Raw genomic sequence first — 12,486 nt, forward strand, 5'->3', positions numbered from 1 at the left:
AAGCACATGATATATGCTGAGCTCGACAATAAAGCATTCCATAAATGAAGCAAATGTGTGAAGAACATCAATCACTGCTCCAAGACCATAAAAAATGTGCAATAAAAATACCACACACTTCATGGGAGCAGCATGGCACTTAAAAACCAGCCAGGCCCATGTCTTTGTTGCCCTTCTGCATTATCTGAAAATCTTGAGATTCGCAAGCTTCATGGGTTGAGCTCGGAGACCAGATGTTACTATTAAAGGGTTTTCTGAGATCATAGCAAAGACTAATTGTAAAGCACTAAAGAATATGTTGGCGCTATATACATTAAGATTATTATTATAAGTGTAGCCAACACCGGTGTAGATCACACCCAACTGTCTGTGTAACCCGCATACCATTTGTTTTCATTGCTCACGTGCAATTACTGGGCTTGATTATATACCCAGCTTCAGACTGAGACTACGTGCCCATAATTCCTTGCTTGCTTGCTGTAAGCTGGAGAAGGGTAAAAAAAAAATTCTGCTGCACTGAAAGTTCCAGGACCCTTCCTAGAGTTGCCCCCCCCCCTCCCCCTCCAAAGTAGGCCATTAAGGGAAAAGGGCCTTGGTAAGAGAGATGACCAAGAACCCAATTGTCACTTTCACTAAGCTCCAGAGATCCTGTGCACAGATGGGAGAAACTTTCAGAAAGTCAACCATCACTACAGCACTACACCAATTTGGGTGTTATGGCAGAGTTGCTAGAAAGAAGCCTCTCCTCAGTAAAAGACACATGAAAGTTTGCAGAAAAGCACCTAAAGGACTCTCAGACTGTGAGAAACAGATTCCCTGGTCTGATGAAATTAAGATTTTTGGCCTCAATTTTAAGCGACATGTTTGGAGGACACCATGCCCTGCACAATACCATCACTACAGTGAAGCATGGTTGTGGTAGCATCATGCTTTGGGGGTGTTTTCCAGCAGCTAGGACAGGAAGACTGGTCAGGGTTGAGACAAAGCTGATTGGAGCAAAGTACAGAGATATATTCTTAATGAAAACCTGATCCAGTGCTCTGGTCCTCAGGTTTAACTTTCAACAAGACAGTGACCCTAAGCACACAGCCAAGACAACACTGGAGTGGCTTAGGGACAACTCTTTGAATGTCCTTGAGTGGCCCAGCCAGAGCCCTGACTTAACCCACTTGAAATGACTTAATGTGAATTCAAAGATTTGAGAATATAATAAGCTTACAGAGGCTAAGTGAATAAATATATTTTCTTTGGAGAGAGCTAAAATGGCTGTCCATTGATTGTCCCCATCCAATCTGACAGAGCTTGAGAGGATCTGCAGAGAAGAATGGCAGAAAATCTTTAAATCCAGGTGTGCAAACCTTGTGCATTATACCCAAGGAGACTGGAGGCTATAATTGCTGCTTGGGGTTTCAACTAAAACTGAGAAAAGGTCTGAGTACTTACGTTGATGCAAGATTTTAATTCTTTTTTTATTTTCAATATATTAGCAAATATTTTGAACATTGTGTTTTCACTTTCTCATTATGGGGTATTAAGTAGGGGGTATTGAGTACAGAATGATGGAGATTTTTTTTAAGTGAATGGGTATGAAGACTGTATGTACATTCTCTGCAGTGACAATACACAGTCCCAAAACAAAACATCACTAGTAACATCCCAAGTTCTGGGCTATAACGATCAGCTCCTAGCCAGGTGATTGGTATACAGGATATCAGTTGAGCCAGAAGAAAAGGTCACATGACACAGAACAGGGGCACTTTTAAAAATGAAAGTCTATGACAAAGTTCATGTTTCCAAAAAGTTAGGACAGTGAGAGCAAAAGGAAAACTAAATAAGAAAGCAGATTATGCTGACTGAAGCATGAGTCACCAGTATTTAATGCCATAGATTCCTTTTATATGTCATTCAAACCTGAGAACCTCTTCTACAGATATTAACAAGTCCAGGGTGAATGATAAATTTTACAGATAACTAGAAAAAGCCCTTTAATAGCCATTCTGTTTATTTTTTGCAAAAATAAAATTATTTTTATTTTTAATCTTCAGCATCACAATTCACAAACAATTTTCCATAAAGATTTGGCTTCCATGACTTTAGAGAGGTGATCCAGACAGATGCTAACTATGGCTAGTTTCTACATCAATCATAATATGTATTACATTTTATGGCAAATTTTTCAGTTTTCCATACTTTCCTATAGCTTTAGTTTAGAGCTTTCAAGCCCGTTGTAGGTGCTTTCACAAGGAGACACAAAAGACCATCAATTAAAGTATGCTGTTAAACAGTAGGAGACATATTAATGCGTATTCACTAGGCTCCCCCTACAGCGAGGTCACTGGAGTTATGACTTCTACAGTACATATGCATGCATCTGTTTGAAGAGCTTCAGCTCCAGTAACAGAAGAGTAATGCGTTTTCATAAGGTTTAGGATGCATGTACGTGAAACATACCCAAATTATCAATACCGTTTATTATGACAATTTTCTTTAATCTTAATGACCGTTTCAGATGGCTGTGTGTGATCCGTGACAAAGTCAGTGTAACGGCCACATTTTCCCAACTGGCCATAGCTGATCCGGATTTATCATGCTGTGAGTTCCAGCCTGACCGTGGGTGTACTGTCCTGTACTCAATGCACAGTAAAGTGTCCCGCAGTCAGCCAGGAACTCACAGAATCAGAAATCACTATAATACTGTGAGTTTGGGGTCAGATGTACTATGGTAGGTCCGGGAATTGTGGCTGTCACATGGACCATTTTCCTCAGACTTCACATCACCATGTAAAACCATCCTTAAAGGGTTATACCCATCTCATACATTGGTGGCATATCACTAGGTGCGGGTCCCACCTCTGGAATTCGCTCCTGTGTCCAAAATGGGGCCTCCAAAGTGAAGTAGAGGGGCCCATTCTAGAGATAGCAGTGGGTTCCTAATGTCTGAGATGGGAATACCCCTTTAAAGAGTTGACCACAGTTGCCAAACACTCTGAGCATTATGTGGGGCCATACTTTGTAAGTAAATGTCATAATTCTTCATTGGATATTTTTTTTTTAACAATGTGTAAATGGCAAACATTGTTCATTTGGGATGATCTATGCAATGAATATGATATTCAATGATGGGACAACCACTTTAAAGGGAATCTGTCACCAGGATATCACCCCCACCCCCCCCCCAAACCACCCAGATTGCCTTAAGGGCTCATGCACACAAAAGTGTTTTTTTGTCCATGTCCGTTCCGATTTTTTGCAGCCCATATGAGGAACCATTCACTTCAATGGGTCTGCAAAAACAAACAAAGTGGCATTCCATTTCCGTATGTCCGCGTGGCCATTCCGCCAAAAATATAGAACATGTCCTATTCTTGGCCGTTTTGCGGACAAGGATAGGCATTATTACAATGGATCCACAAAAAAACTGATGCAATACGGACGTCATCCGTATTTCTTGCGGATGCATGTTTTGCGGGCCGCAAAGTACAAACAATCGTGTGCATGAGCTCTAACAGTCTATGGCCCAAAGGTGTCCTCGCATGTTTCCTCTGATGTCTCATTTTACAGAAGATACTCCTTATTCACCACTCGTCTTCTATATAAATGAGCTGTTTGGATTCATGGCGCCATGGTCCTTCTTGCTGGGTCCTTGCCCAAATCCTGACCCTTCTCTGTATAGTACATGCAACCTCATCACCAGACCTCTTGAGAGCTACACCGCTCATGTGCCGAGGATGCAACACAGCAGTAGTTCTTAGGTGGTTTGGTGATGAGGTTGTCTGTGCTAGCAGTGGCGTAGCTAGAAATGACTGGGCCCCACAGCTAATTTTTGAGTGGGGCCCCCCTCCCCTATTATTTTTTCGCAACCCCTTCCTTTCATGCGGCCCCCATTCCTGTTGTTAGTAAATATCGCTCTCTCAGACCAAGGCCGGTAGCTATTCCATCCGTTTTATACACTGTCACTGTATATAATTTCATTGTGTAATACTGTTGAGGGGCCCTGACAAAATCTTTTAGTCCTCCTCTCCCTGGATGGACCCCAAAGTAGCCGCTTCCCCTGCTTCCCCTATGCCCCTGTGTGCTAGGGAATGCCAATTATTACAGAAGGGGCAGTATTTTGGCACTGCAAGTCTGACTCCAAGCAAGAGTTTGACTTCAAACAGCTAATTTATGTACAACATGAGTAAAGAGCATCTTTTGTGATATAAGACATCAGAGGAAACATGCATGGTGGACACCTTCAGGGAAATGATGAGCAGAGTGTTCAGTAGTCATTCCTCCTTCTTAGACCTCTTGCACATGAACGTATTTTCATTCTGTTTCCGTTCCATTTTTTTGGAATCTGTAAATCAGTCGGCAAACTAGTGATTCCTCGCACAATCAGCTGTGTTTCTGCCCAGCAGGACGGGGACCGCACGCGGCCTGCGGGTTGTACTCCCCTGCCATAGAGAATGCTTTAATATTATCTCACATCTGACCATCTGCCAGAATTCCCCCAGCGCCTGGTACATGATAAAGGATTGCTTGAGGGTCCTGTTAGCCACTTGAACTGGTGAGAAGTAAGCAAACATGTTCTGCACATTCTTTGAAGTTGCATATGGACCAAATTATTTTAAAAATTTGCTGACGTGGTGTCAAATTGGGACAACATTTACTTCTTCACTTTTTTTTTTTTTTCAATCATTTTTATAGAATTTTTTTTCAACATAATCAAAAAAATATTTAAAAAAATGAACACCATCAGTTACAGTGTAGGTAATCGATAATACATACTTCTTCACTTTTAAGCCATACAATTGGGCTGTTGATAAAACCCGGACAGTTTGCGGCAGCTCGATGCAGATTTTCTTTCTGGAAATCGCTGTCTTAGGACCCCGTTCACACGGGCGTTATGAATCGTGTCAGGATCTGTTCAGGAAAAAACTGACCGTTTTACACTCAAGTTGAATCAGTTTTTTTTCTGCGATTGCATTCATTGTTTGCGTTTTTCTATCAGGATTGTATCCAGATTGCATGCGTTTTTCACACGCACGAAGGAAAACTGAAGAACAACCTACACCTCTTTGCAAGCATCAGTGAAACATACATTACATCCAGATGCTTTCCGTTTTTTTACACAAGCCCCATTCACTTCTATGGAGCCAGAGCTGCGTGAAAAACGCACAATACAGAACATGCTGCGATTTTTCCTGAACGCAAAGGCGATGTGTGCAGACCCATTGAAATGAATAGGTCAAAATTCAGTCCAGATGCTATGCGTTCGCTTTTCTGTTATTCTGATTTACTTTGCTTCAATGTGTCAGTTTAGGTAACATGCATCCTGACATGTAACATGTAGCAACCTAGAAATCCGATTATTAGTGGCCATACATGTTCTCCGGGGAAGACAGATTCAGTAGATACATGTCCTCCAAACTGAAATGGAACAACAAAAGCTAATTTTTGGAAAATACAGCCATGTTTAGCTTTCACCACACCTGACATGCCTGTTGTAGTAACTACTTGCATGTAATCATTTTCTAGAGCATCTATTATTCCTGATAGAAGTTATGAATGAATTACCAGCAGTTTGCAATGAAGGTCCAGATGGATGTTACCAGTTAGGGACGTGTCCCTGCACAGTCTGCCCCTGACAGCATTAATTGGATAGTAGACTGTGCAGGGACACACCCTCAACTGGTAATACCCATCTGGACCTTTACTGCAAACTGCTAGCAATGAATTCATACTTCTATCAGGAAGAATAAAGGAATGGCACATCATAAGAAGAGATGCTCCAGATGTGTTATTACAAGGGGGATGCAAGTAGTTTCTAAAACGGACAAGTCAGGAGAGGAGACAGATCCTCTTTAACAACAAATCTAATGTGATTTACAGACATTTGTCGATTCATATACAGTTTGACTGAGTCAAACCTGCGGATTTTCCTGAAAGCGTGCTGTTATCGCTAGAACGGCTGTGCTTTAGCCGAATATGCTGTAGTGCTGCAACATAGCAAGTCATCATGTTGGTACATACTGTAATTGAGTAAGAAATCTCCTAAGGGCTCATGCACACATCTGTAGTTTGGGTCAACCTCTGATCTGCACTTTTGCGCATCGTACATGGACCCATTCATTTCTATGTATCCGTAAAAAAAAAAAATGCGGACAGTACACGGATGACATCTGCTTGTGGCATATTATAGATTATGTCCTATTCTAGTCTGTTTTGTGGACAAGAATGGTCAGTTCTGTTAGGAATATGCAGCATGCACACAGCCGGTATCCATAGTTTGCGGACAGCAGAATACATATGGTCATGCAATGAGGCCTAAATAAGCGGCTATTGTTTCCGGAGCCGTCTAAGGCCGGGGGAGAACTAATTATTGAGTTGCTAACTCTTTACTGCTGCCATGGAGTTTGAATATGATATCACTGTAGTCTGGCCGCAGGGCATGTCCGGGAAATAAATCTTCCTGACACAGTTATGGCATCATTATGTCAGATGGATAATGGAATATACATGAAAACCGTTTAATGTATATTTCATGGCTTCTGAACGGCTACTGGAAGTGATGATAAAAACCGCTGCAATCTCGCTAATTGCTATGGTCTAGGAGGTACACCAATTCCCACTAAGTGGAAAAAACGGAAAGTTTAGTTGAAAGGTGCAGCAGCTCCGCATAGTGTCCGCCTTGTCACTGCTAATGTGTGCACTCACTGGGGGAGATTTATCTACACTAGACCCCAGTGATTTCCACTAGTGATTGTGAGACAAAACAGGTAAAAATCTTGAAATCACTAACCAAACACTGACTGTGTTAAAAGTAGCTTTCACACAACCATGTGGAATGGGTGCGGATCCATTAATTTCAACGGGGCCGCAAAAGATTCAGACAGCACACGGCGTGCTGTCCGTATCCGTAGTTCCGTTCCACAGGTCTGCAAAAAATATAGAGCATAAGAATAGGCATTTTCTTTACAGCGCCGGCCGTTTGGATCCGCATTTTGGCTGGTGTCAGTGTGTTGCGGATCCACAATTTGTGGACCGCAAAACACAGCACGCTCATGTGAATGCACCCCTATTCACACGTGACTCATGGTGTGCCGTCTGTGTTCCCCATGGGCAGCTCACGTATCCATGGATTTTATTCACAATAACAGGGACATGAAGTACATTTGTTGCGGACCAAACACTCCCACTGGAGCCTATGGGTTAGGGGAAAAATGAGTGGTGGCATCCGTGTTCTGTCAGTGGTTTTCACTGACCATTGGTTAGAGATGTTCTAGAAAAACTGTCTACTAGTGCATGTGGTGAACATGACAGACGGAGGGCAAAGTATGGACATTGTGTGACACACTGACCGTCTGGTCACAAATGTCATCACGGACATGTGAATAAGGGCGTGATGACATGCTGGGTGCGCAGGTACCGGCCGAGTGCTCTCTGTTTGCGGTATCATTGCATTCAGCGGAGCTGGCCCTACCAGGCAGTTAAGTGTCCATTACCATTCTGGATTTTGTGTCCTTTTTCAGTTGCAGCAATTACAGTTATTAATATGGGGAAACCGAGAGAAAACTTTGCTGAAACCACATCCTTTTCTAAGGACAGTCGACGCTATCTATAGCGCTGCAGAGGATCTGGCAGAAGTCTTAAATGCCACATTCTCTTCTTTCCTGGCATCTCACCTAGGATTACAAATGTCACTGAAGAGAACCGGATAGGAGTTACCCAAGACTGCATAATGTGTTTGCTTAGGTGTTATACCAAGGTGGTCATTAAAAAGGGCAAAATGTACAGTCAGCAGACGAGATTGTTTGCTTAAGGTGTGTTCCTATATACTTGTGGTATGACACGAGCGCCAAAGCTAGAAATATAGCGCTTCTATTTAATCTGGCAATTCATACTTTAATGATATAATCCATGATGACGTAGTACAGTGTGAATGTGCGTGCACAGCAGATCACTGCTTGTGGCACAGTCCTTCAACCTGATTACTGATGACACCGTGGAGTGGACTTATCTTCTCCACTTAAAGGGGTTAACCTATTTTTTTTTATTTTTTTTCAATTCCCGGCAACCCAAAAAGTTCTCTATTTGTTTCTCACATCTAAACAGAGCTTGCAAAAATTCATACACATTATGCAGATACGACCTCGTCTAGATGTATGGAAAGGATTTTCCACTTGCAGAAATTTCTGCAATAAATCTGGCGCGTGTTAACACACCCTTAAAGGGGTTATCTGATTATTATTTTTTTATTTCATTTCATGTCCGCCCCCTTAATTACCGTAATAAATTTTCCATTGGTACTTATTAAATGTTGTTTACCGGGCCCGCACTGCGCTCCCGGTTCTTATATGCTCTGGCACTTACGGGATCACATCCGATACATTGTGCATAGGATCGAAGGAATCTCTTGCTAGTACTACGCTGTCCCAATGAAAAGGTTGTTACTGTAATTAAGGAGTCGGGGGGGACATGAACTGAAATAAAAAAAAAATCTGATAACCCCTTTAAGCGTGTGTTAACACGCGCCAGATGTATTGCAGAAATTTCAGCATTTTTTTGCAGGTGGAAAATCCTTTCCATACATCTAGATGAGGTCGTGAATTTTTGCAAGCTCTGTTTAGATGTGAGAAACAAATAGAGAACTTTTTTGGTTGCCAGGAAGGGGGTCTGCTTCCAGACCCTGTCTCGACACACAAGAAATGCCTGGAGATTTCTGCTTAGCCAGTCACTGGCCGAGGTGGGTCATCTCTGTGCCCAGTGGTTGGCGAGACTAGTGGGGTCCCACTAAGTTTCAGAAGTATGCCTTCTTTACAAAAATTTTTATCCCACTGCATGTCCTTTCTAAAGAATTGCAGACAACCTCTTTAATGTATGTTCAAAAGATACAGAGTAAATGTAAACCCGTTAGTATGTCTTTAGATGGACGCTATGAAGCTTTGTGGGTTATTTAACGGACACTGAACTGGAGGGCACAGTGGTACAAAAAAGTACTCTCAATCTAGGAGTTTTACTTCAGTGACCCTAGCCCCTCGCCGCACCTCAGCTGCTCCACTTCTCTTGACTGACAGGGTCAGGTATAATCTTTGTGCTGTTGTCTGGCCCAGCAGTTCCACATATAATCTGCGCATGCGCTGTACATCTCATTTCCCCCACTGCAAATAAATAATGACCGGGCCAGGCAAGAGCACAATGATAATGCCTGGCCCTGTCAGTCAAAAGAAGTGAAGGAGCTGAGGTGCATCAAGGGCTAAGACCTGCCCTTCGGTGCACTGAAGCTCTTATTTGCATATTGATTCAACTACCATATCTCTGAAGCAGCGCAGCAGATTTTCGCAATAAAGGTATCATGTTAATCAGCAGGATAAACCTTCTAACAGGTCCTCTTTAAAGGGGTTGCTTGGGCTCAGAGCTGAACCTGGACATACCCACATTTTCACCCAGGCAGGCCCCGATGCATGCTCCGATGCTCTCCTTTGGGCAAAGTCTTTTTTAGGAGATCCGGTGACTTACCATGCTCTCCATAGGGACTGCTTGGCGAAGGCTGTCACCCAGCAGAGAGCCCGGTGACGTCAACAGCACTAATGGGCCGGCTTTAGGGCTGCCCTAGCCTGTAAAACGGCTAGGGCAGCTCTAAAGCCCACCTATCAGAGCTGGTGACGTTACCGGAAACACTGCTGAGTGAAGCCTTCACCTAGCGGTGTAAAAACAAACAAGAAAGCCTTTGCCCTGCTCCAATGCTCATATCAGGGGGGCCGGAGGGGTGAAATGGGGGTATGTCCGGGTTCAGCTCTGAATCCGGGCAACCCCTTTAATTGGCATTTCATGGAAACATTTATGGTGGATTCACACATAGGTGCAAGTGATTTTTATGGCATTTTCTTAGCAGTAAAAAAAAAATCTGAGCGAATTTGCGTGGGAAGGAAGCCTTACTGGTGTAATTTCACCAGGTAAGCCAAAAGGGCATTCAGATATCATAGATAGAGGGGTCCACTGCTCCGAATCACCCGCTAGGGACTCTCTCTATTCCTGAGAAAAGCCACTAATGAAAAAGTAGCTGCTGCTGCTCTTGGTGACTTAGCGCATTCACCCATTCACTTAAATGGGCACTATTCCTGTATGTAATACTTTTTCGAAATACAGTCAGTTTCTGTAGCTGGTTATGGATATAAAAATATATATTACGTATATAATTTGTGGTTTGATGGTGTTTCTTAATGCTAACAGTCTTTCTACTTATTTTCTTAGGTGAAAAGCCATTTGAGTGCAGTTGGGAAGAGTGCAACAAGAAATTTGCCAGGTCCGATGAACTCGCCAGACACTATCGCACTCATACTGGAGAGAAGAAGTTCTGCTGCCCCATCTGTGAAAAGCGTTTCATGCGTAGTGACCACCTGACTAAGCATGCCCGCCGCCATGCCAACTTCCAGCCCAGCATGCTCAAAGGGCGAGGTGGTATCAGCTCCAGGAATGGCTCTGTCAGCGACTACAGCCGTTCCGATGCATCCAGCCCTGCTATAAGCCCAGCAAGCTCCCCTTAAACTACTTGCACTGGACGTTAGCACTTTGCTTCAGCTAATGTGGAACACTTTGGGAAATTAATTTTTGCAAACTTACATTTAACTCTTTTTTTTTTATATTATGATTTTTTTCTTCTGTTTCTAAGTGGTTTGAAGATGGTTTATTTGAGATAATTAGAACAAATACCAGTTACCAATACGAGGATAAACTTCCAGATTTCCTCTCTTTTACCTTTCTAAACATTCTTGGCTGCCTTTCTATTGGATGTCCAAAATTCTCTTAACAAATCTGTTTTGGATCTCCAGAATTATACAGGTTCCTCTGTCCTGGATCTTCAGCATTCAGTACTTCCTCAGTGGTCTACCTCCAGATTTCCATAACGTTTCTGTTTTATATACAAATACTATACTATATACATATTTCTATGACTCTCTAATCTCATACCTTATGTGTGTCCACAGTTATGAGTCTCTGTACCCTATCTGAACAGTTTTTTTTTTTCTTCTACGTGGAATACCTCTAAAGCCCATTTCTTACAACCCACCTTCTTATCTGCTATATCTCATGTTCGTCAAAAGCTGAATATATTCTTCCAAAAGGACAAAGAATGGTTTATGAAACAATTCTCTTCACCTCAGGACTCCGAAAACTTGCACAAGAGTGTTGGTCCACAGCTTACAGTTAATGATGACTTTCAACTCTTCTTCAATATTTGCCCTCGCTCAGGGATTGTCCATTGGTTTTAAGAGTACAATGAAGTCACCCCTTTACTGCAGCCTTATACTATGTGAGGTCCTACTTCTTTTTTATTTTTTGCACTCAGATTTTTGTTTCGTACGTACACAAATGGGAAGTGCCAGTCCTAGGATACAGTGCCCATTTAGTGTTCGGGTAATTCTGGTTTGGTCATATTTCACCGTCATATGTATATGTTATTCCTAGACATGTCCATACGTACACCCCTATATGTGCCCTGTGTGGATTACTTTGTCGGTTCATCATTATCCGTCTGATTTTAATATTTTCTACAAAAAATTGAGTTTTAGTGCTCCAGTGCTTCTTTACATGAGCATTGTTTCGGAGCACTTTTCTCTCTTATCAGGGTGTAAAGAAATGGCACCTGTTACCGAGTCACTTGTGATAGTTACTGAGTAAGCAGCACCGCCAGTGGGAAAGCTACAGGAGTCGCCAGCTGGCAGTACATAGTACAAAAAGGACGTCAACCATATTTATTTCCCTAATGATACTAGTGAAGTGGATGATGTGCCCGCATCTCTGGATTAGAAAAAGCTATTCAGTTTTCTAATATACAATATACATTGGGGGTCATTTTTTATGATTACTGGTGTAAAAATGCTCATTTTTGAAAGCCGGCGCACCTAAATTGAGGCGCACAGTGTTATTGTGCCATCTCTCCCGACAAAATGACTATAATTTGACATCTACTCCAGCTAGGGGCTACAAGAGGATATGGCTAAGTTATGGCAAGGCCTGCTCCACATCATAAATGAAGTGCATCCTCCAGCAGCGCAAGTCTTTAATAAATGACCCCCATTGTACTTAAATTCATCACCATTTTCAATACTTCTGCTTGTTGTCCATGAGTGGAAACATTATTGTTTACATTGAGAGGCTACAAACCCAACCTGACATGCATTCACACAGCGGCGTTTGTTACAGGGTATCAACAAAGGTAAAAGCTGTAAGGCTGCCCATACACAATGCAGCCCTGGCAGCAAATAGCGTGCACGGGTGCCAGCTGACAATTACAGGTGCGGCCCCGCAATTAGATCCTGCTGTCAAGGCTGCATCGTATAAAAGCGGCCCTATAGGTTGGGTTTATTTACATGTTGCTTTTTAAAAACACATCATGAAAAAAAGCATCATTTTTACAGGTGAAACATGTTAAATCAATGCGGTAATTGCTCAGGTGAAACATGTTGATTTGAAGAGGTACCGTAGTCCTGTTTCAGGAGGAAA

The 12,486-nt window shown here is 42.4% G+C and overlaps 1 protein-coding gene across 1 annotated transcript in view; it reads left to right on the forward strand.

Annotated features, from left to right (window-relative positions):
* The window catches only part of KLF13 (Kruppel like factor 13), a 70,601-nt gene extending 58,741 nt beyond the window's left edge, over positions 1-11,860 (forward strand). Inside the window, exon 2 of the mRNA XM_040413841.1 lies at positions 10,234-11,860. Coding sequence (XP_040269775.1) covers positions 10,234-10,526 — 293 coding nt within the window. The 3' untranslated portion in view covers positions 10,527-11,860. The remainder of the gene's footprint in view (positions 1-10,233) is intronic.
* The last annotated feature ends 626 nt before the right edge of the window (positions 11,861-12,486 follow it).

This window comes from Bufo bufo, chromosome 1 (assembly GCF_905171765.1).
Source record: "Bufo bufo chromosome 1, aBufBuf1.1, whole genome shotgun sequence".
NCBI classification, from domain to species: Eukaryota; Metazoa; Chordata; class Amphibia; order Anura; family Bufonidae; genus Bufo; species Bufo bufo.